Source organism: Pygocentrus nattereri, chromosome 11, assembly GCF_015220715.1.
Source record: "Pygocentrus nattereri isolate fPygNat1 chromosome 11, fPygNat1.pri, whole genome shotgun sequence".
Taxonomy (NCBI): Eukaryota; Metazoa; Chordata; class Actinopteri; order Characiformes; family Serrasalmidae; genus Pygocentrus; species Pygocentrus nattereri.
This window is the reverse complement of record NC_051221.1, coordinates 26,478,977-26,505,571: the sequence shown is the minus strand read 5'-3', so window position 1 is coordinate 26,505,571 and position 26,595 is coordinate 26,478,977. Positions and strand designations below refer to the sequence as shown.

The 26,595-nt window shown below is 38.6% G+C and overlaps 1 protein-coding gene across 1 annotated transcript in view; it reads right to left on the bottom strand.

The window, feature by feature from the left end:
* tmem266 (transmembrane protein 266) overlaps positions 1–26,560 on the bottom strand; it is a 63,937-nt gene extending 37,377 nt beyond the window's left edge. The window contains exons 1-4 of the mRNA XM_017708312.2: positions 26,423–26,560; positions 25,651–25,722; positions 23,344–23,458; positions 10,178–10,366 (exon numbers count right to left, since the gene is read on the bottom strand). Of these exons, the coding sequence (XP_017563801.2) occupies positions 10,178–10,366; positions 23,344–23,357 (203 nt within the window). The 5' untranslated portion in view covers positions 23,358–23,458; positions 25,651–25,722; positions 26,423–26,560. The remainder of the gene's footprint in view (positions 1–10,177; positions 10,367–23,343; positions 23,459–25,650; positions 25,723–26,422) is intronic.
* Between the last annotated feature and the right edge of the window lie 35 nt (positions 26,561–26,595).

Sequence of the window (26,595 nt, the reverse complement as noted above, 5' to 3'; positions counted from 1 at the left end):
TCTAGCAAATAAGTTAGCATGTTATTTATGCAATAGACCAGAAGGAGGCCACATGCAACGCTGTTCTGAGGCCCATGTACACTCAAAAATAAACCCTCATGGGACCTAAAGCTGGGGTGTTCTCAGCCCCATTCAGCTCTCTTATACACTAGTTTTGGAAATGGAGATGCTCACTGTGGAACAACTGAAAGTTCAGTTCTTGCTAATGGGGATTAACCCAGGCCTAAGCTCAACAGGCCAAAGTCATCCTCTCAATAACTCACCCCTCATGTAACAGCTTAATAGTTGCAGCACTGTAAAGATAATCTGGATAGACTAACCAGTAGAGCATTAGAAGCCATTGAAAAGATGTGCATTAAAAGGTGTTTATAAAATCCAACTTTTGCACAGTGACAATTTTAGTTTTGGACTATATAGAAATATATAAAAAGCTTTGGTCTTTGTATTCTTCACTCAGTTCTTATGTCAATATTCATGAATTAAAGCTGACATTGTTTTACACTTTTTTTACATATTTATAAAATTCAGAAATTTGTATTAAATCTACCCAAATTAGTATTATTAGTCATGTAATACCTGTTTAATTAGGGTTACAAATGCTGTAAAAGTAATAAAATGCAGACATTTTAGCATAGTAGCCCAGCATCACCTAAATGTTCTGCTCTTTCAGAGTACAATAAATATGTCATTAAATAAAGGTTTGAAATAATGATCAAATCTAAACATCTGTCCAATGAAGGCCATTTTTAAGCAAATATTGGCAGATGCTGACATCATTTTGAAGATTGTGAACATTAAGCAATAAACAGCAGCTATGTTTAAGACATCTTTAGTGGAGCAATTAGATTTAAATATTTAAATCTAATTGCTCATTTAAATATTTGTATTTAAATGATCATTAGCCAAAATAATCTACAAAGAATTATCCAAGCAGAGTGCATTTACACTGACCATGTTTACAAACAGCAAAATTCAGAACATAGATGGACATAAAGTATGTATTTTATGTACCAATTCATGGGTACCAAAAAACAATCAGGCTGGTCAGGGAGAAGTAGCAGAAGGCACTGTCAGAGCTGGATGATCACACACATCCTGCTGCCATAGCATGTTCTAGTTAGGGGGCCCCATTGCCAGAACAGACTATTAATAACCCACACATTGCTCGCCTTACCCCTGCACTGAATCTGCAGGCTCTGCAAGTACCCCCTGAAGATAACAAAAACAATGACCTTCCCACACCACCACCCACTCACACTGATCATCAGGCTACTTTAGGTAACGGCACCAGACCAGATTTGCTCTCAGAGCTCTGTGTGAAATATGTGAAAGCCTTTGAGGGTTCTGCATCAGTAAACTTTCAGGACTTCTACAAGTTTTATATCAGCACATGGCAAAGGTAAGGTTCAATGGAATTGGTGAGTGCACACCTAGAGGTGAAAGACCCAGGCAGGCTCTGAGGTTACTCACAGAGAGTATGACTATACATGTTGTATAAAAATATGCACTTTTTGTCTTTTGATGGGGACATCAGTGATGTTTAAATGTTGCTTTAAAACCGATCTGCCTGACAACAATTGGTTTTAAACAACAACAACAAAAAAAGCAAACACTCATGTTAAGTCAAGTGGTCAAGACTGCAGAATATACAATTAATACACCAGACTAAATATGCAGAACAATAAATGACAATACATAAGACAATAAATGAACAGAACAATAAATATATAATACATTATGTAAACTAAACAGGACAGCAAAACAATACACAAGAACTTGGGTCTAAAGGAGTATTTTAAGATTAAGATTACAGAATTTAAAGTGCTGGTGCACAGTGATGGTTAAGTGGCATGAGATCAGTCTACATCAGTAATAATAATTCAGTAGTCTGACTTCCTCTGGAAAGAAGAAGATGCAGAGTCTTGTGGAATAGATGCTCCGGTACCTTCTGCCAGATGGCAGTAGGGGGAAGAGTCCATGAGAGGGGTGGCAGTGAGGGGTGGCAGCGAGGGGTGTTGGCACAGCTCTTATAGTATGTTTCAAAGGTGGGTAAAGACCCAGATGATCTTCTCAGCTGTCCTTAAAATCTACTGTAGGGCTCTGCAGCTCAAGACGGTGCTTTTCCCATCCCAGACACTGAGGTAGTGGGTTATGATGCCCTCTGTTGTTCCCCTGTAAAATGTAGTGAGGATGGAAGGAGGGAGGTGTGTCCTGTTTGTGCTATGCCGGAAGTAAAGTCACTTCTGAGCTTCCTTAGCTATCCAAGGGGTGTTAAGGGCCTAAGTGAGGTCATCGTTCATAAGCAAGCCATTGATGTACAGTGGAGACTGATCACTGAATTCCTCCTAAAGTCTATAATCATCACTTTTGTTTTATCAACATTAGGAGATTGGACTGTTATTGCTGTACCAGTCTACAAGATGCTCTGTCTTCTCCCTCCACCACTATAGTATCAGCTACATATAGTATAGTTTTGAGCTACACATTGCAGCACGTTCATGAGTGAGTCCTGGGAAGCACCAGTGTTTGGTCTTGTGGTGCTGAAGGTGGCGTTGCCATTGCTAAAAGACTGAGGTCTCCTTGTCAGGAACTTTAGGATCCAATTGTGGAGGGAGGTGTTCAGGCCCAGCAAACTCAGCTTTCCAAAAAGTTGTTGTGGGATGACTGTGTCGAATGCTGATCTAAAGTCTATGAATGACATTCTAACATAATTGTCCTTTCTGTCCAGGTGGGTCAGTGACAGTTGAATGGCAGAGGAGACAGGTTAGGGTGATGTGTAAACTGGAACAGATTGAGTCTAGAAGAAAGACTGCTCTTTCATTACCTTTCACTGTTCAAATTTCATGATGATCAGAGTGAGCGCTATGGGTTGGTAGTCATTGAAGCAAAATACAGATGATTTCTTTAACACAGGAATGACGGTAGCTGTTTTGAAGCACTTTGGGACAGCTGCCTGGCTCAGAGAAATATTTAAGATGTCTGTTAGGACAGCAGAAAGCTGGTCAGCACATCCTCTGAGCATCTGGCCAGGTACATTGTCAGGGCCTGAAGCCTTCCGTAGGTCAACTCTGGAAAGGGTTGTTCTAACATCTGCTGTGGACAGACTAAATACGTGGTCAGTGGGAGGAGGGGTGGATTAGCTCATTGAGCGGTTGTTTTGTGCTTCAAACTATACATAGAAATCGTACGGTGCCTTTAGGAGTGAGGCATCACCTTTACAGATATGTGATGTCACTTGGTAGCCAGTGATGCCACATATGCCATGTGTCTTTGGTGCCTAGAAAGAATCCACAGATACTCTGTGCATAGTAATGTTTTGCTCTGTCTAGGACAGGTTGATACTTGCTGTGCTTAGAGCTGCCTTGTCATCTGATTTGAAGGCAGCATTCTGAGTTTTTAGCAGTATGCACACCTCTGCAGTCATCCACAGCTTCTGGTTAGCATGTGTAGTGATAAGTCTTGAAGGAAGTCATATAACCTATGCACCTGCTAATGAAACACATGTTCCAGTCTGTGTAATGTCCCAAAGTGCTGAGATGGCTCCCTCAGACCAGGTTCTCACATGTTTGAGAATGAGCTTGTGGCCCTTGAGCAGTGGTTTATATGCCAGTATTCACATAACAGAGATGTGGTCCAATCAAACCAAGGTGGGTGCTGATTGGACCACATAAATACTACCAGCACCGAGCAGTGATTTGAAGCAACTATGGATGCTATTTCTGTACCATTCGTTGTTAGTGTCAACAGGCAAGCCACCACCGTGATGGACATGTTCACCAAAACATCTTGGGCAAAACAGTTTTTTTCCTGGAATAAATGTGACTTGAAAATCAGGATTTCTGCAAAAAATAGCTACAAGAATCAAAAGCACCATATTTTCAGCACCTCAAGTGGTCACTGCATCTCATGATCTGCATGCACAACATATCATACATATCAACAAACTGGACACTCTCTAAATTTATTTATTTGTGTTCTTGGCATAATTAACAAAGAAAAGTTCAGCATGCAAGAGCATTCTTTTTCTACAGGTTACCTCAGATGAGTTTTTCACTTTCCATGGAATCAAAACACAGCAAAGCTTCCTTGAAAGCTTTTCACCACATATAGTTTCTGTGTAATACCAAACATTTTGTTCATGCCATTTTTGTCACTGTCCATGTTCCACAGAACAGAGATCAGTTCTGTGTAAATGAAATAAAAATAAAAAAATAAAATGAAAACAGGAGTAGTCTAGTCTACTCCACCGGAAACTAAGATTAGCTATTTTAAAACTTGCTTTGCAATTACTGAAAACATACAGTTTATATATGTGCTGGTCAGAAGGAAAACTAAATTCATAGATAGGGGAGAGATGCTTAAATCCAATTATGGTCTACACTGAATTGTAAATCTGCTACAACTTACAAACTCTATTGCCTGGGTAACTTGTGATATATGACCTGCCTCTAACCTTGCTCATAAATACCAGTCATTATGTTGCTTCATCAATAAACCAATTAACGGCTGAATGCCTCTGAATGACATGATAAAGATGCTCCAAGATGTGTGTTGTATCTTGTGACCTTTTTTAAAGAAAGGTCACATTTTTATCTTGGGTTGCACAACTGTCTTTATGCAAACAATTACTTTTTTCCTTTTCTTTTTTTCTCTTTTGTTTAAGATTAAAATCATCAAAGCAACAATGCTTCCATAAAATAAAATCTCGTGACAGCAATGCTATCGTACCCAGGAGTGAAAGGACCTAACTGCTATTTTCATCTGCACATTGTAAATGATCTAAAGTGAATAAAGAAGGCTTTCATAGAGAAGACAAAGCACAGATAGAATGAATGACATATTCAAAACACCTTATTAAGTTTAGACAGATACTTTCCAGTACTACAATGGAGCCTCTAGTTTTTCATTAGAATACATAATTAAACTATCATGAAATTCCATGAATATCAATTAACTGCAAACAATTCCAATCTAGCTCAGGTACCATTCCACTCATGCTGTGCATGTGAGTCACTAAACCACCCCTGCATGAACTGTGACGCAAGTACATTCTTTCTGTTGCAATGGCGTTAAGAAACAAAAATACATCAGCCCACATGTTTCACTCGTGAAACCCTCATGACTAGCTTGTCCTGGAATGAATGTGACTTGAAAATCAGGATTTCTGATCTGCAAAGTTCAGCATGCATGCAGAGTATAGCGCTTCAATCACTGGATTGGAGCGGGTTGTAAGAACACTGTTGTATAGAGTATAAGCACAGAGTTCAACTCACGTGAAGTTCAGCTAATAGCATTATCTAGCATAAGACTAAATAGCTGAACACTAATTACACATAAATAAATATAACCTTGCTTAAATTTAACTCTTGCTTAAAGTTTTCTGTCCCTTACTACGTATAACTAAAGAAGAAGTCTCTCCTTGAAGAAGCCCAGTATTTACAGTTAACATCTAATACCTAGTTTGGCTAATGAATCATTCATTAAATTGAATCAGGTACGTTACTAATGGCTTTAAACAGTTTCAATGGTTGCCTAAGACCTTTGCACAGTACTGCATGCATCATATACACTACCATTCAAAAAGTAGGAATAAATTGTCCTATTAATAAATGTTAATATTTTATCAAATAATAACTTTCACACCATAGATTGAAATACTAGCTAACTCCCAGAAGGTATTATATTTATGTATTTTTTAAAGTACAGTTTAATAATAAAGAGAAAATGAAGTTTTTCTGGGGAACATCAAGAAGTTATTAAATGAATTATCTATCTCTAGTAACTTCTTGATAAATTATCTGCCTCAGGAAATATTGATTACCACTTTTTAAATATAAGGCATTCTGGACATTAATTTTTACTATAAATTGATTATCAATGTCATACAGCTTTCTCAGTTATTATGGAATCATCTGCAGCTCTGTTCCTCATTGAAACACATCATTCCTTTTTTATAGCTTCCTACAAATTAGTTGAAACCCATGAATTCATGGACTAGCAGCATTATAATGCATTATTTTATACATAGTGTTCAACAAATAGTTTTTCCATTAAAAATAAACAGTGGTTTTGATAAATGGTCATTCTAAACCTTTGAACAATAATGTGAATGCAACTACGCATAAGCTAGGGCTGTGACAATATGCAAATTTCACGACATAATATGTAGTTTTGCATCACAATACATTTCGATACAGAATTAGAAATGCTAACTTTTGTATTGATTAATTTTTTGGTAATGGCCAAAACCTTTTTTTGTTTTGAACAGAAGTGCTGGCTGAAATGAGTCAGAGAGTGGATTTTTAAATTACTTCTAGCAAACTATGGAATCCACAACCTAATAGATGTGAAGTGAGCACCTGAACAACTGAACGCAGGTGCAAATCAGTATCTGTTCACATTCCTATAGAGCAAAGTATTAGTTTCGCCCATTCAGAATTGGCACTTAGTGACTGCTTGAATCGTATGGGAAGAAGTAACTTTTGAAACTCATATTTTTCCCAGAAGGCTGAAGTTTGCTTCCTGTTCTCCAAGTTCTTGTTCAAATTTTCCCTTTCACTTTTAATGGAGCAGCAGTACCAAGCAACTGCTGTTCCATTTAAGGTGGAATAGAAAATCTAAATACGAAGCTGGCTATCTCTAGCTTTGTGTTTCCTTCTAACTGACACTTTTGGGTCTTTACAAATGAGTTAGCATATTTTAGGTATAAGCATAGCTATTTGATCCTCACATTGATGCCGGCACACCGTCACCATTCAGTCTCCTACTGTTTATCCACCGTTATTGTACTGTAACATCACCTTTTCAGACAGCTTGGCTAATCAACCATCCAAGGTAGTCTAAAAACTAACTATTTTAAAAAAAACATTTTTTTTCCAGTTCTGACAGCTGAGCAGTGAAGTTTTTTGTCATATTCATGGTTATCACTTTACTATATGCAACTATACAAACCATGTGCCTTATCAAAAAGTTAAACTGCATTCGATTCACAGCACATATTGTCTCACAAACCCTGTATCAAAAACATGCATATTGTAACACTGCTACTGTAAGCCATCAGTAACGGCTACTGTAAGCCATCAGTAACAAAAAATAAAATATTTTTTTTTTCCTTGGTAAGTTTATTTGAGGTTATATTTTGTCATGGTGTACAAAATTGACAAAAATACACATACACACACACACACACACTCAGACACACACACACACATACACACTCTTAGGGCTGAGTGCGCACACAGGCCATCTGTCTTGTGCTCATTCACACGCTCTTACACACACACGCGCTCTTACACACACACACACACACACACACACACACACACACACACACACACACACACACACACACAGGCAGGCGTGGTCTGTGGATGCTCTGACGCTTGCCATAATTAAGCTTATGGTGTTTGTCTTCCTTCTCTGCGTGGAGCAGAGCATCGCACAGTGCCTGTCCGGCATGAGTCACACTTTACCCAGACGGGACAGCAGTGACTGGCGCCAGCAGCCCAAAACCCGCTCCAGCAAGGCCCAGGCCTTCCACACTCACAGCATGAAAAGTGGCAACAACAGGGTACATAACTCCCCCCCCCCCCCCCCCCCCCCGCTGCAGAACTAAAACACATGTACTGTACCCAACACTTCACAGGTAGTGTAGTGCTAAACACTCACAGTCTTGGGTGAAATTGACATTCTAACCTCCACAGCTCTGCATACACATGTCACAGATCATATATACCAGAAAATTACTGAAAAATCTTGCTTTGCACAGACAAAGGAGGCATTATTTGGAAGCTTAGTGTCTTACCAATATATTGTCATTATCCAGAAAAAATCAAGTATCTCCAAAATAGTAAATCTATAGCAAAAGTATAAAATATATATAAACACAATACAAAATACAATAATATGTAACCTAAAAATATTACAAATTATTGCTATCTTACAGTCTTAGTCTAACTTTGTAAATGATGGTGAGGTTATTACAGTAATTTATATTATTAAATGAAAACATTCTGATCTGCCCAGTTAAACCATGAATTACTACTCTTATTATGATAGCACTGGTGTTTCTGCTGAACGCAAACGAAGAATTGTGAGTGAAGTGCTGGGAATGGAAAGCAGTCATATGCTGTCTCAGTGAATCCATTTGATAATTCTCTTAATTTCTCAATTCTGACACACTGTATCTGTCGCTGTGTCATTAATGAATCAGGCACATGGTGGACCCGCAGGTCTATGATGTAGAGATAGGACTGTTTATAAGTTTTGCTGATGTTCAATAATGTTTTCAGATATCTCACACTCAGCTGCTCTTGACAACAATTTCCGAGTCTACCTTATCCCGAAACTGAGACTGTTAATTTATGCTCTTGAGACTGGACTTAAGATTGAGACTGGATTCAAGTAGTACTAGCTAACATTAGCTTAAAGTGCTGTCAGGTAAACATTGACCTCTGCTCAATGAAATCTAATCTGCAGGACACCCTATACTAAATATGTTTTCAAAATAAATTGTGACTGATTTTGACCAATTTTTGTCCTATAATTTGTAGTAGTCCACTTTGAAAGTGCATTGCAGCTAGGCCTGTAGCATGTGGTATTATGTGTACATCACAATTCCATTCATGCTGATACTAGAGTTACTAGATTTTGTTTAAAAAAATAACAATACCATTACAATGAATATGAAATTATTGTACATTATATCCTTATTATATGTGTACATTTATTATGTGGACATTTGAGTAGGATGTAATGACCACCCAGACGACTGCACACAGTGAGCTTCCACTACTCATTACCATGCAACATCACATATCTTATCTTATTTACATTGCTTTTCATGCATTTTCTTATGTTTTATTAGCATGTTTTGCTATATGTTTAAGTATGTCACTGTTGGAAATGTTCATCAGAACATACTTCTTTTCTGTTTTTAGAGCTTTTTGACTGTGTCAACCAGTATACTATTTCCCACAGCAGAAGAAAATGGCACTAGAACATCACCCAGTGACTAAATGTTAAAATGGCACAGCCTTCATGCTCACAGCTAATTATCATCGGAAAATGTCACATCACTGTTAAGACGTTAGAGGTGGATATGTGTAATTCTACAGAACGTCATGTATAATTACAAGCTGTAGCTGGCTTTAAGAGAGACTGAAGCCAGAAATGGACCCTGTCAGCACAGAATATGGATTGTGTCTTGTTCTGAGTCAATTATGGTAATGGCCCAACACGCAAATTAAGTGTCTAAAATGTCAAGAATTGGGTTTCAGCTATAAATTATTATAGATAGTGAGAGCCATGATGAAAAGCTTACTGGTATAAGTGGATTTTGTGTCTATACTTTTCATTGTCTATATTCAGGCAGGGCACTGGCAGGCAGAGCAAGGAGTGACAAGTATATTTGCCTGAATATTTGTGATATTGGGTGTTGGCACACTGTAAACATACTCCTCCTGCATTTTTTTCTGAAAGTCAGTGAAACTCAGATCATGATCTGTGCAATACGACACACAAAGACAGACTGAAGAACAGTTTATACAACACAAGCTTTTTTTTAGCTCACTGCTTGCCAAACATTCCAGGAATGCCATGTAAAAGTCAGTATCGTTGATCAGTGTAAGGGTTCCACAGTATGCTGTTCTTCCTGATTTTTTAGATTGTCTGTTTCTCTGTGGATCTCATTGTTCTGAATGCTGAGTTTCATACACCCTCATCATCAGGGCCAAAATGATTACAGATGAAAGAACAGACTTTTTATTAGACTACACAGGCCTATCAAATAAGTATACAACAAATCCCAGCATTCAAACAGTAAAGGTATTACATTTGCCAGATGTTAATGTTGTATTTGGTCACTAGAAAACAGCCACTGTAAAATCACTCCACTGGAGGTTTAGACACTGTAGGTATATGAGGTCACTCTGGCATTGCATCATCTATGTCAGTAAAGATGTTCTAACTGCGAACTGCTCAAGGCTGTCATTCCACATTGTATTATCATGAAGATCAAAATAGAGACATTACATACCATTATGGGAACAGTACACAGTAAGAGTGTTTTCCTCTGTGTATGACTGCATGTCAGTGTGGGAATTTTTTCGTCTACCATGACTGACGGAAGTAATGATGTAGTGTAACGTATAATGATGAATGAAAGGTATTTTCCTACCCTTCTCTATTGTCTTCTTCATCCGGGTTGGAGATGAGCTGTGAGCCAGCCAGCGAGATGTCCAGAGCGGCCAGAGGGAGATCCCTGTAAGCGAAGCTGACCAGCTGTACTGGAGCCATACTCTGGCCCTCCTCCTCCACCTGCTGGGAGATCACTTCCAGGTCGGGCGCTACGGCTGGCTGAGAGGGCCTGCACACACAGGGGGTCAGTCACACAACTGCCTGCTGGACAAGCCTGCTGATCCTTCACACACTCCTGCACCTGACCTGGAAACAACTACAGAAAACCTAGTGAACTAAAGAGTCACTAACACATTTTTCATCAAATTAATGACCAGCGTACAAGATTGCAGTGTCTGTCAGTGTCAAGATTGAAGAGAGATTTAGTGAAGTGTGAAGCTGGAGTGATAGGCTAATGTTTTAAACACACTAACATTTATAAATAATAATCGTTCCTTCATTTCATTTCATTAACAGTGAGAGTTGACCATACTTGTTGTGGCATTATGACATATAGGACTCTGCAAAACCTTTAGGCAGCATGAGAAACTAAATAAAAATGATTGATATTTTTATTTTTGCATGTAAAATAGGTACATAACATTCTAACAAAGGTACATAAACTTTATTACACTAAGAAGTAGCAGTATTTTTCAACTGGCTAGAAGAACACAGGTTTGATTCACAGGTTTTACTCAATGCAGCACCAGCCACTGCATAAATTCCAGCACCATGGACATGGGAAGTGGGTTGTTGACCCCCCAGATTTCAGGATTGTAACCTTGAAAAATAATTTTAAAAAATATTTAAATGTAAAATAATTACGATTCCCTCAACAACTTGTCCAGAATGAGCACGGGTCGCAAAAACACAAGCATGTTGAGGTGCAAAGAGCTGTAGGTCATTTTAGCAGTCTAATACTCTTTTTTTTAAAAAATAATTAATAATGTCCCATACTATGAATATATTAGTCTATTTTATCAACAGTAATAGCTTCTGCTCTGTATGTGAATTTTAGTATGTACATGTGAATCTGAGCGGACACCACTCAAATCATGGGCATAAAGATTGTCTAGAAGGAAAGAAAGCAGAGTGAGGATGTGCATGTCTGATGTGTCAGTTATTGTGTACACTGTCACCTCTTACCACATTATGGCATGTCATGATGTTTTGTTTGATGTAAATTACCATCAAATTAAAATTTAAAACATCATGTATAAGCTGCTTAAAATTTCAGCACCCCCAATTTAAAACACCTTCCCGTGTCATTGCTACCAGCACTCCTGATTTAATTAAATGACGTGCAATTTATCGAAGCATCAATTTGCTTTGAGGAAACGTTTGGAAATACCGACACACATAAAATCACAATTTATTACATGAAGGGTTCTTTTTATTTCTTTGTATTATATTTTCAGTCTTTTTCCAATACAATAAAGACCTATTGATCAAATAAATGTTTTTAAACATATTTTCTCAAGAGGCCCTAGACTATTTCACAGTGCTATAGTTAGCTGTGGTTAAAAAAAAGGGAAGAAAAAGTGTATAGATTCTTTGATCCTGGCCTCATACAGAGTATAGGATTTCAGATTTCAGACGGGCGACAGGCACACTCTGATTGAAAACAGTAATGCATCTGTGTATTATCATAGAGAGGCTTTGAAGCTGAATTCCACCACAAATGACAGCAGCCCTTCACAAAACAAATGCATGAAAATATAAATGAACAGATAAATAACAGTCCTGAGGCCAGTAAATGGAAAACGCACACACTTTGGGCCACCACAGCAGTCTTGCAACGACAGAGAGGAGACGTGCTGGGCCGAAATATTAAGGCAACACACACAGCGTGAATAACAAATTACAGTGCGCATTGTGGATACAGACTCAGTAGAGGTCAGGGATGAGGAGCACACCTTATTTCAACAGTACATTGTACAGGATACAAAAACAAACAGAGAAAGAGCAGGAATAGGAGAGGGAGCTGAATCACACAGGGAGAGGAATACAATCCCATTTACTGAAACACACTCACATGCTTTACAGGCTGACGGGACTCTGAGCAAGAGATCCGACCCAGAGCAGAATCAAAGCCACCACATACATGTGTGAAGAAATGGTACAATGGCTCACTGTATATAAAAATACAGGAATACCTACATGACTTCAGATGGATGAAACCTCTCAGAGTAAACTTCTTGGCTTTGGCACTGTCCTAAATCTGTTTGGACACTCAATTTTAAAGGGAAAAATTTGTAGGCTTCAACTGAATGTTCAACACAGATTCCATGGATCCAAACTGGTCCTCAAACACACTGACTACTGACACTAATTCAACATAGATCCAGCTAGGTTTTGTCCAAAGGAATATTGTTTGGAAAAATATTTTATATAGTTTTTGTCATATTAAATTCATTTATTTACATTAATTACCTATATACAATTTAAAAAATCCAAACAAACAAAACTGACATACATGAAAGAGAACATAAGGAAAACATACATACAGCACAGGAGTTTGAAATTCTGCTTCATTCTGGCCAGGTTTACCCTTGATTGATTGGATGAGGTATGTCGATTCGTCTCACGTTTGCAGTGTGGAATTGCTTTTTCAGTCTCAGCACACCATAATTAATGTACAGCTCTGCAAACTCCACAGCTAGGCCTCTGTTCTCTGAACACCCCTGTTATTGTACACTATGTGGGGTACGCATTCAAAGGGCAGAAAATAATGAGGCAAGATGCCAAAATCAAAATGGAAGTGGCCATGAAGACCTGGATATCTGGCTTTACCTTCACAGTCACCAAGAACGTAATAACAGTCATAATAACTGCCATACGAAGCAGCATTGCACTGGTAAATGAAATCGATACTTGTGATCCTTAAAATGGCTCAATCAAGGGCAGAGGAAAGGACAGAATAGAGGCGAGCAAGAGCTGCTACTTGGCACTCATCCCAGCCTGCTCCAAGAGAGGACATCAGTCATGCCATTGTGTAAAGAAAGAGAGGGGAAAAGGATTAAAAGTAAGGAAGAAGAAAAGGAAATCATGTAATAAGTACAAAGTCAGGGGGAAATGTGCAGTTAAAGAATGCATAGTGCCTTTATGATAGAAGAGCAAATGGAGAGAGACATCGTGAGTAGTGTGGCTGTTTGTGTCTTGGTCTTGACCCACTCTCTAAAATGTTAATGCAGTCGGAGCTTGAGAGCCAAACGTCCCCGAGTTTGTTTATGCTTCATGACTAATTCCTACTTAACATGCTCTTCTCAAAGGTTGTGCTCTTGTTTTCTTAGCCCTGTGTTTTCTCCTCTCTCATGTGAGGTAGAATTGCTTTTCAGTTACCATTTTAGTTCTCTAAAAAAATTACAAATAATTTGAAGTAAACTTTCGAATGAATTTACATTCATTTGTACAGAGCTTTTTATAACAGGCATTATCACAAAACTCCTTGACAGAAACCCAGGTCCAGGCCCCAAGCAAGCCAATGGTGACAGCGGCAAAAAAAACTCCTAAACGCAGGAGAAGGAACCTTGAGAGGAACAAAGTCTCAAAAGGAGAATCTAGCCTGTCTGACAACAGACAGCAGAACAATTACACAAGACCAATATGAATAAAGAACGCAGAACTGACTAATGAAAATATAATAGTGGACAATAAATAAAGAAAAGAAATTATTCTTTTGTTAGACAGAATTATTTACATTAACCAAATAAAAATTACTGACTACTGTTAGAAGCCTATAGTACTAATATTTAAAGAACTCTTTACAGTGTGAAGCAGGTGAACAATGCCTAGAATTGTACAGCTCTAGTTCAATCTCAGGAGGGTGAGTAGGGCATGCAGGTGAGGCTATCTGGCACAGTAGGAGTGTTAATGGGACAAGCTGCTGGCTCCATGGTGATCAAAATGGTCCACAAGTAATCAGTAACACCCAGTCACACACTTTTTGTCACTGGGCATAAAAAGAAAAAAATTCATTTGAAATGCAGTACTTATGTGTTCATGATCATAAATCAATTTTGGAGTTAAAATTGACCATTAAATCCAAAGGTTCAAGATATCATGCTTTTCATGAATATCAATTACTCAGCCAAAAGACAAGAATAAAAGCTTTACAGCAGTACAGTATAGAGTACCACAGCGATGCTGACAGCAGAACAGTTCTCTCTCCTGAGCAGTGCTCCATCTGTACCTCTCTGTACCTTTGCTCTCTGAGCCTCTACTCAGGCTGGCTGGGAAACAGCAGCCTCAGCATGCTCTCCTCTGTCCTCCCTGATGTTATCTGCGCACTTGGCATCCTTCTCCACTGATCGCAAGCACAGCTCTAATCAGGCCTGACACACACAGACTGTTCCTAGTATCAAAATCACATTTCCAAATAATCATATGCAAAGGTTCAGTGCTGTCAGGTGCTCATGAGCTCTAGCCCTTGGCTTAATGCCATCCTAAGGGTACCGCTGAGAAGAGTGCCATCCTTCACTCTAAAGACAAAGCCTGAGAAGATGAACTGTAACATGGACAGCACTTCAGCAGACAGAGAGAAATGGACACAAACAGAACTCATACTGATATCACCACTGGACCAGAAACTATGTCTCAAAACTTAATGTTGTGTTACAACAATGCAGAACAGAAATGTGTGTGAGTCCCAATGAGATATACAGCAGGGTGTTTTCATATCATACAAATCATTGATGTCATAACAAAACCTCACGACTCCTCCTAACTTTACAGCAGATGGAAAACATTCTAAGTTCAATCTAATGTACGTTAATGCAAAAAGATTTCAATCCAAATACTCATAGGGCAGTAAAGGGCAGATGGGCAACTGCCAGATTCCACAATGCAAAGGCAGCAACGATTTGCTTTTGGACTGAGGACATTAATTATGTTAAGACTCTGTAATCATAGAGATCTTGCTTATGTTGAATGTGTATAAATGTATGATGTATATGTATGTGTGTGCATGTATGTAGGTATGTAAGACCCCCCCCCATCCTTCTGTGGTACTGATATGCAGAGAGTTGTTTGTGTGTTTACTATCAAAATTAAAAAAGTTCTTAACAAAAAGAATGAATACTCCTTATTCATTAAAGTGAGTTTGCAGTGCTAATTACAACTATTCAAATAGCTTATGTCTATTTCACTACTGAAAGCAGTAACTGAGTGCTGTAAGAAGCAGCTTAACATGCAGCTTAATATGATCAAGTGATGATTACCCACTTCTAACAAGCTGAGACGAATGAGCCATCGAAAGCAAATACTGGGAATATTTTGGAGTAACAAGCCTTTCACTGTGGAGCAAGCAACTTCTGCAGAGTCCAAAGAGGCATAACTCTTTCTAGCACAGAAATGCTTGAAGAGCAAAGTTAAACTGCCATGTGCACAAAAGTGCAGGGCTGGAGTGAATACGAAGCTCAACTGAAACTGCTAACAAGAGTATTGAATCTCACTGACATATAGAGAATATCCTATTGTGCAAAGGTGGGTAACTGAACTGCAGCGCTACTCAGACTATCTCACTTAGGCCAGAGGGGAATGATTACAGAGAAATGTGGCCATAAATCAATCTATTAAATAAATCAATAACATTCAAAGGTCCTTAGGTGGTTAAAACTAGGACAATGAAGTAATGGATCAAAATGACTTCAGTGATTACACAATCTGGGTTTCAGAAATGACACGAACAGTTGCTGAAATTTCAGATATGCAATTACATATTATCCAATTGCTTTTTTACTGAGCATATTTTCATTAAGAAGCAAACTAAAATGTTGTGAGCATCTGTCACCTCATAAGAGTATGAAATGCAGTTTCAGCACAGTGTGTGAGATTTGGAGGGCATCAGAGTCATTGGCATTCTGGTAGCTTACTGCCACACTCTCCTAGCTAGCTACCCACAGCTTCATGTGAGTATCTCACACAACAATCATAAACCCAGGGGTAGCCACAAAATACTCTCAAACTCAATGATCTCAAAATCTGAAAGATGTCTACAAACAGTAGGTCAAGTGTGCCAATATGTAATATTGTGCTCATGGTAAAGAAATAAAGAACATGGATAAAAACAGAATTTTATAACCAAATAAATGACCTGCTCTTTTTGGCTCAGATTCCAAAATACAGGACACAGAATATGCATAAATTACTGAAACTTTGTGCAATGAACTATTGTGTTCTGGGGAAGCTTTATAAAATGAAAATCTCTGTTTCAAGTTTAAGTTCAAAATTAGGCATATACTGATATGGGAATTGTGTGCCAATGCCAAAATCAAACATCTTTCATGTACATGTATGCAGATGCAAAAGCAGACGCTGATACATAAACGTTAATAAAATGTAGAAATTGAGAGTAAATTGTCTGATGCTGACATTTTTTAATATCGATATTGATACTGATTGACGTCAATACCAATATGATTCCAGTATCATTGTGCATATTTACACAGTACCAGTTCATAATGCAATGAACACTGGAAGACCATATAAACATTTGGCTCATCCATAAAGACATTCACTGTTAATCACTATCTGGTTAATAAAAGCTGATTCTAAAACTGTCACTGAACAGAACTGAAACCACACAAAGGAGAACAACCGTCTCTCGCAATCCCACAGTGGCGAAACCAGCTACCGAGGCACCTGTATGAAGCAGGCCAAGAGCACTCTTTGCTAAAGACAGTTTAAGTTCGCAGAAGTCCTAAGCACATCTGCTAGGCTCTCACAGCCAGCTGCTGCAGAGAGCACTCAAGCAACAAGCTGTCAGGATGAGTCAGCTAGTAACATATCCTACCACCAGTAGTGAGTGTCACGCACCTTGAGAGCAGACTCTCTCACCCAGCGTATCTCTGATATACTCTCTGATACAGATTAGATAATGTGATTAGTGGTGTTGCGTAATGATTTCTGAAGGTGAGTGGGGGAATCTCACTTTGGCTTAATAGCTAGCACAGAGGCTGAATGCATAGGAAAGGTTGTAAACTACTCATCGGGAATAATTGATGGTGTTACTATTTTATGCATAACTTCCACTGCTATAATGATTATTTGACCATTCTTACCCTTCTTGGGCCAAAGTGACTTTTTCTGCCTTTTAATCTGCTGAATGCTGTAACTGAAGTGTAAAGAACATGAAATAACAAACTTGAAAATTCATAGATTTGTATTTATTTGTGTGGCAAACTATCCTTTAAGAAAGGAAAGATATGTGTAAGAATATTCTTCAGACTTCTGACTTTTATCATAATACTGATGAAACAAATCAATGATCAATTCTCAGCTCCATGTATTGCTGCTACATTTCACTGTGTCAAATGTAGACATTTAAACTTTAAATGTAGACATGTTTAAACTACAGTGTTGGCAGATTTTAATGGGCTATATAGACTCTACTTGTATTAAACTAAGCAAGTGATCTATGTTTGAGCACTTGTCCTAGATAGATGTGTCTGTTCACCAAAGGAATTATGTAATGTAATGCAATATAGCTGTTGTGTAGGTGGATAAAGCTTTGGCTTCCCCGGCTGAACTGGCAGAGAGAGTCAACTTGAATATGGCTAACACTGCACCAAGCCAATAATCAGCCTTTATGCCAGCAGAATATGAGAAACCTTAGAATTATAAAAACAAATAGCTGATGTTAGCTGACCTGTTTTAAACACAAAGCCTTCTTTATTGTACAGAGCAGTGGACACAAGGGTGAATATCAGTGTACCAAATGTGTGCACACGCACACACACATACATACACACATACAGTGCAGTCTGTAAATCACTGGATAGTAGGGTAAGGTCTAAAATATTTATACAGCAATATATCATGGAGAAGCTCATGGTGATATGCATATCACAGTATCAATATTTATCCATTTACTTTTACACAGCTTGTGTACGCACAATTGAAGCAGATACTGCACTCAAGTCTGAGAGCACAACATCTCACAGCATTAAGTGCATTGCAAACATGTACTATAATAGTTCACTTTATTAGTCTAATAGATTGCTCTTTCTTTATTATTATTATTTATAGAACAGGCTATGTTGAAGAAAAAAGTTCAGGTCCAGCTAAATCCTAGTTCTTTCTTTGTGTCACACATTTAGGAGAAATGGATCACAGTGAAATGCTTTCATTGGTTTATCATCTGCTCTTGTTAGCGTGAATGAAGTCAATCTCTTTTCTTAATTGTTGTCAAGGCCTGTATGAATCTTGAGTTCAAGTTAGTTTCACTTCCACAGTGTGGTTTAGTTTGCAGTCTTTGAGAGTTATTAGTTTGTAGTCTGTTGTCACTAGCCAATAGTGTTTTGGTTTCATGTTTGTTGAGCTGCTTCGTATTGCGGTGCTGTTGAAGACTAAAACAATGATGTTACTTTGCTGTATGTAAACTGTGCCATGTATTAGTGAACATTTTGTTGTTCACTGATAATTTAATAGCCACAAACTATGTGCTGCTGCCTCTATGAAGAAAGCTTACTTCTCTTTTTCTCTGTGCCCTTACCAGCACCTCAGAGTAATCCACATCTATATAGTTCTTAGAAGCTCCCCAAGCAATTTTTAAAGTATTAATTGTAGTTTTTTTTAAATTACCCTAAAGAATAGGTAAGCATGGATACAAAAATGTCATTATAATTCTCCACAAACTTATTTAGAATATTTATTATAACTGCAGCATTTGCTACAGAAGATAAACATTAATCAAAAATTTTGCCATGACTAAAATCAACACATATTGTCAGCTCTCAAGTGCATGAACTAATGATACATGATGCAACTGCACACATTTGGTGAACATACAAGTCAGGAGCCAATTATCTATTTATCTAATTTTCCCTCAATAAAAAGGGCTATATATGCACACGTAAAATGGGTTATAATTGTTTATTCTAAATACAATCAAATTAAAGAAACATTCTATACTTTAACCTCACATTTGTTTCATTCCAAATCTAATGTGCTAAAGGACTGGGTAAGAAAACTAAATAATAACTGTATAACTGTCCATTTCCCTCAAGGGGATCTATTATCTTTTTCCCTGGTTTTTACTCTTCCTTTAGTGTGTTTTACAGCTTTTTGTGCATGTAAATGGTCTGCAAAGTTACAAAGTTCAAAGTACATGCCAGAGGGAGGAATTTTCTCCAGCAGAAACCATTTTACTCAGCTGCCTGAAATGCCTCACTGGAATTTCAGCCCTTTTCCTTCATTAGAAGATAACACAATCTCGTTATACAATCCTTATTGCCCACCTACCAGCAAGCTTGGCACACTCTCACACAACGCACAGCAACTAGTGGAGGCTAGGAAGAGTTTGTTTTGTTGCCATGTCGAGAAGAAGTTGACCTGACTTTCAAACTGACATGGCAGAACCACCATTGGAAAAATAGCCACACTGGTGTTTACAGCTGCTCAGGAGAGAAGGGTCTGTCTGCAGACTGCAAGACAGGGGCGGAATGTATAGGAGTGGACTTGTTCAGTTTACCAGTCAGAACACACTGGGTGAGCTGACCAATCAGAGCACACTAGGCTCATCAGGAGGCTAGGCTTGAAGACACAGGAGCTCTTACAGAGCGTTTCAGCCAGGGTGAACAGAGCGTACAGTAGAAGAGAAATAATGTGTTTTTGGAACACTGAAGCATGTGAATCTATTCTTGTAGACCCCAAAAATTAAATTAATAATGAACACTGAAAATGAAATGCCTAGCAGTCACATATATATTCACGTTTTCATAATGCTTTCCTTGTACAGTAAATTGAAAGACACACAAGCTATGCCAATAAAACTTGATGGCAGAGAGCATCATCTCAACCTATAAAAACACTGAAACCTCTCTCACAGTGTCCTCCTCTATATATGACTGTAGAACATCTTTACTGACAAACATGCCCTGGAGATACAATGAACATGATTTTATTGAGGTAAAATATGTATTATGTTGGAAAATGAAAAGTATGCAATTTGCTTGTGTCTACCCTAAAAAGCACAGCTGTGTTATGAAACAGTCCATAATAGACACCCATGACAAATCCTCACTGACAGTGTCTTTCTCTAGCTTCCAATCTAAACATGAAGCATAAATCCAATAAAACTACCTTCACAAGGGTGGCTAACTTTTTAAGTACCTGTTATTTCTCAACTGCGAGTCAGTCTGTCTCCTGTTGGCAGTGAATTTGAGTCGCGCTCCATCCATCAGAGAAAGAGGGTAGAAAGAGAGGGCGAGCAAGAGAGAAATGAGAGAGGGAGGGAGAGGGAGAATACTGTCCTCCTCTAGCCCAAGAGGCACTTCAGCAGCTCAAAAATAGCTGGACTGAGATAATACTGCATGAGGATTTCTCATCTGTTTTTACACAGCAGCTCCGCTGAGGAAACAAAGTTCAACAGCATAAACGACATCAATTCACTGCTCTGTCAAATAGTGCGGACATTATAATGGGTTTTCCCATCCACTTCAGTGTTCTTTATCTAGCTTTTTCTCAACACACATGAGATTTTGGATTATGTCACAAGCAGAGATAGGATAGTTACTGTTAAATATGAGAAATTAAAGTGAAAAGGTCAATCAACCTGTGATGAAATGATTTCAATAGCCCCATAAATCCAGAAAACTATTATCACTTTGGTCACTGATATCACAGCAGGGATTTTTCATACCACTTGATTCCTGAGCAAAGATTCCATTCTAATTTTCCGCTGTTCTATTTGAATGCCTAAAATTTTAATGTAGTCTCTGCAAACAAACCAGTAGTTTAATAAAGGCACCATTTCTGCATTCTGCCCCTCATGCTAACACCCTACCCCCCAGCCAGTGTTGGCCATCAACACTGTCATCAAAATGCAATGGTCATCTAAGAGCCCATTCACATGTGATTACTAACAAGAAAATATGACAGCTTGCACAGATTTCCTCTCCACTCTGATCAGATCAGCTTTATGAACTCATTGACTAGTTTTTGTCTGAGTAAAAAAGGCTGTTCCTTCAAACCTGTGAGAAAGGGCAGATTCTACCCGGAGCTGAGCTAATTGGATGCATGGCAGCCGACCGAACACAGTATCTTGGAGCTCCCAGCCAAGATGGCTAACTCAGCTCCCACATCTGCTGATCCTGGCTCAGGGGTCAGGTGCTGGAAGGACGCAGAAACAGGCAGAGAGAGGCTGGGTGCTACACGAGTCTCACGGCATGCTGGGAAACTGACAGCACATCAGTGTGTGGCCATAAATGATGATATCAACTCCCCATGCAGCAGACTAAATAAATGGTGCTAGAGTACACAGGTTAGAGCAACACAGCAGCACTTCAGAGTGAGGTGTCGTATTAAAGAGCTCTCATGCTGCTTTGACCTTGTCATCAACTATATATTTTAATCCGCATTTGAATACTTTGTGGAACTGGAAAATAGGCTTTGATCCCAACTTCATTACCAATATCTAAAAGTAAAATCTAAAAGTAAAGTGTAGTCCAAGCTTTTATGATCATGCCCACACTCTTATACGTAAAGGTTCCTAAAATGTTCTGAGCTTGGATGTAGATTGGACTTGGAGCCTAAATTAACCCAGTCATGTTTGAAGCCATGTTATTGCCAGACACGTCATGTCCTGCATAGCCCATTAAAAAGATAACATTGTTTAGTTACTTTGTACAAAACATTGCCTGAAACAGTGGTTCATGAATCTGTAACAATCTACGATGACTACATAAAAAAAATTGCTGTGTAGGTGAGATCACACTCGAACGTAAAACATATAGCAAACTACATGCTACCATGCTAGTATACTGTGACTTATGGTTCCAGAACAGGACACAACTTGAAGTCAGTGCTTATTAATGCACTAAGTTACTTAGCTAAATTAGACGTTACCAAGATAAAATAGATTACCAGCTAACTACTTACTGTCTAAAATTTGCTCACAAATACGTCACACTGCCTCAAACACCCAGCATTAAAGAAAAGTAATAGCTATAACCATCAGGGGCCTCTTTTCCGCTGTAGGGATGAACAATTCTGAGCACGGAAGGTAACTGTTGCAGTGACTTTTCCACACAGACATGGTTCAACACGGAACGCTTGAAAAAAACAGGCTCAGCCATACTCAGGACTGTTTGGCGGGATGACATAACAACATAGCTTTCCGGATTGGAAAAAGGTTCTATTTAGCACTAAAAAGGGTTCTCCTACTGTTACAGAGGAACGCTTTTTGTGCTATGTAGAACCCTTCTCAATAAGGTTTTCTATAGAACCATCTACAGCACATTCTCCATCAATCTGAAGAACATTTCATGATGCAAAAAAACCCATTAACTATGCAAAGGGTTCCTTGAGTGTTCATGGTTCTATACAGAAGCATTTTCTTTACCAAAGAAACCACAGCTGTAATGTAATTTCGTAATAACACACTCTCTTCCGTGTTCTATTGTTTAAATACCACCTGTTTAAAGGATGAAGATTCTGAGTATAAACACAGAGACTGGAGTTGGAGTGACAGATGGAATCTAGCATGTGTTGTCGAATGTCAGAAAATTTGACTTTTTGATAATGACATGCTATTTTGAAATAACTTCTTAAAATTTGACTTAGTTACTATGTCAAAATAACGTTTTCTCAACATTTTGACATTTATAATAATAAATAATGACTTATCCCAAAATGATGACTTACTAACTTCAAATCCTTTTTTAAAATCCTTATTTTAAGGTAACTACATCAAAATAAGTCATTATTTCAATACAGTGACCCTTACAAAAAAGTCATGAAATTAATTAATAATATATATTATATTATATTAATTAATAATAAATAATTAATATATCCATTTAGCTGAAACAAAGCAAAGAGCTATTCTAAAACAGCACACCTTAGTGCAGTCACTAAGTACACACAATAGTGTAGTTGAAGGCACTGAGTGAAACATGCTACACAAAGGAAGAGGAAAACAACTTTTGAAGCCAATCAACCACTAGCCAGTGACACCAGTGTAATGTAGATACAGCAAAGGCAGCAGTTTAAGATACGGGCCCCCCTCAACCCGCCCCACACACACACGTACACACACATGCTCTTCTGTCTTTAGGTGCGCAATGCAGACAATAGCTTTCTTCATAGTAACTTGCTCTTGGATTGCTTACTCAACATAATTCTTTATCAGGTGGATGGTACTGTAGGGTACTGTAGCCTACTTACTGTGGGTGGCTCATGGTGAGGGCTGCAGTACACAGGGAGAGCAGTTCCACAATAAAATCTCCCAAATGCAAGCTCCTAGTTGTTCTGGATGGAGATGGTCTTATTCATACCAAACCTTGAAAGAGAACGTGAGATATAGTGAGTTATTTTTGCTTAGATGGGAAAATACAATTACTTAAAAAGAAAAAAAAACACATAGACCCAGCAGCATATAAGTAAAAACACCACATACTAAGACATTAAAAGGCATATATGGCTTGGATTATAAAATCAGAAAAGGGAAACACAATATCAGCTTGTACATCTTAAACATCAGCATAATCAATAAGGTATTTCCTTTAGAACTGCAATTACTGCACAGTCAGAGACAAGACCTTCTTTCAAGAATCCACCGATTTAATGTTTTTTTTTTTTCAGCTTTTATTTTTTACACCACTTGAAAATACCACCCACTCTTTACACTGGGTGAACATGTAATGATAAATGGACCAACAGAAATTGTGCAAAATGACCTGGAATAAAATCTAATTATGTTAACACATCTTAATATTAAGAACATTTTTTCTTTCTCCTATAAATTTACTGTTTCAGAGATGTAATGTTCTGGTTGGCTAACAGACTGAGACTTTGTTCATCTTCACATACAAAATTCTAAAAATAAGGGCCTCTTATTAACCTAAAGCAACTGACTGATGCTCACTTTGCATAGTTTTAGGCCCACTGTTGGTAACATGATGTAGATGTTACTGCCTTTGTCTTTGCCTTTTATGGATGTATATTAAAAGCAGGACATGTCATGTTCTTTGTGCTAGGGCCAACCTGACCTGTGGAGAATTCCTCTTACTACTTTCCTCTTAAAGGACTGAATATAATATGCATGTGTGAGCACCTGCCGAGTGCACAGGGCTCCATTCACATTTGATCACAGACCTGCCCTGAGGGAACAGGGTGCATATTACTGTACAAACAGCACATTTTCAGCACGGCAAAGCATTATCCAAAGCTCAAGCTGCTGGTGCATTACTTTTTCTTCAAGGTGCGATGAAGTTGTCAACCTCGATCTGAGCGGGCATCAATAAGCCGGACGGGCACTAGAACTCCTTTACCACTCGTTTCAATCATTTACGTGCTGCGATGAAAGGTGTGTTTACTAAATGTCCAAGACAAAACACAGACTACTGTGGGTTTAGCAGAATGATAGCACCTCAGGCTGAAGCTGAGATGGAACTAGCAGAGGAGACCAATCAAATTAGGTTGGACATGACCTAAACTGAATGTAAACCACAGGTCATCTTACAGGTGAGTATTCATAGAAGTAATGAGTGATGTAGCAGCAACATGAAGTCACAGTAACAATGTAGGCTGATGGGAGAGAACTGATCTTATAAAGACAAAAAAAGTAGGGAGAAAACAGAACAGTATCACACGTTGGACAAAATCTCAAAAACTGTTCTAAAGATGCATGACAAAGATGAGACGTGTGAAACGGAAGAGAACATTCATCATGTATTAGTGACACTGTCTCCACTCTACACCATTCTACATTTAACTCTAAAGCCTGAAATGGTGCTTCAAGCAGAAGGCACCAAAATAGAAGCAGGACAACAAATAATATAGAGGGGTAATATAGTGATTTCTTCAGCACTATAATGCTAAACTTACAGCTATTCTGTTTGATGCTAGCACCTCAGCACAACATCTCATTGCTGCCATAACAAAAAACCTAATATCTCTTATACCATGTATCATCACGGTGATGTTAGTAATGTCATTCAGAGTGGTCTGAAGTGAAACAGCTATTTGCAGAAATTTAACAAGATGGATTTCTTTAATGGTGATGACAGGAAGCAGGGATTGACAATGCAAATTTAGCCATTTTATTTACTTTCCAAAACCACTACAGAACACCTATATGTCTTCAGAGATTTTATATTAGATGTTGATAATGTAAAATAGCAGTAAATCTGAACAACAAAAAATCTATTTTGTCTAATGTATATATATTTGTATATAAATGTGTGTGTGTGTGTGTGTGTGTGTGTGTGTGTGTGTGTGTGTGTGTGTGTGTGTGTGTGTGTGTGTGTGTGTGTGTGTGTGAAATCTTTACACCAGCTGCACACCCTGAGTGAACATTTTATGACAACTGGTCCAGAATGACTTAAATTTTCATTACATTAAAGTCCATTAAAAGTTAAGAACCTTTCTCTCTTCTTCTTACCATTTTGGAAACACAAGAAGTGACAGCACATTCATCACAGCTTTAAAGTTTCAGAAACACATTTTTGAGGCGCCGATGCTCCAACTTACTTCAGAGTCCATTCTAGTAAGTGGTGCTCTCTGGTCATGAAGTTTTCGAACATCAGAATAACACTGCCACACCTACAAAGAGAAGAAAGGCTTTTAACAATGACACTTTCTGCTCTGTGCTTGGGCACTGGTGGTCCTGCATGGGCCCTCCTCTACATCAAACTGAAACTTCAGCAGCTGATCACCGTCACACTTCATCGTCCCAAAGTAAAGAATAAAAGGACATATGTGTGAGCAGGAAATGTGACTCTTTAAGAAATACAGCAACTGTTTCACAGGCTGCTTTTCTGACTGCTTTTCCTAACGACAGCCCTTCTACACCAAGGCTTTAGCTCTACTCTCACCAGCGACTCAGAGGTGACAAGGAATTTCCTAAGTTGTTTTTTTTTGAGCCAATCCAGATGCAAGCCCACATAGACTGTCCTCGAAAATGGAAGGCATGCCATGCATTTCCATCATTTTACGAGGGCTTAGAAGATCTAATGGTTGAGGTCCGTCTTCTGATTAAAAGCATTAGCCAAAAACAACACGAAATAGGACACGTCGCCAGGAAAGGCCATGGTTTGCTTTCAGTGTAGGACAAAAAGGCATCGACGATGCGATCGCTGAAACGCCAGGATGACAAACGTGCACTGATTAAAGCAATAATTGGTAAAATAAGAGGGGAGGGAGAGGAGGAGCAGTAATTATCACACGAGCTGGAGCTGGAGGCATCTGAAAAGAAGTGGCAGCATGCTTAGTTGAGAAAAAGGGGGGGAATCCACAAACCTACCTCTTTTCTGGGGGATTTACATTGTTGGAAGTTCAATCGTGTCTTCCTCGCCCTCGTGATGATGATGGTGATGGTGGTGGTGGTGGGGATGATGATGATGATGATGATGATAATGTCTCCCTAGCCGATGAGCTCAGGGCTGCTAGGCTGGGCTGCTCCGCGCGCGCCAAGCA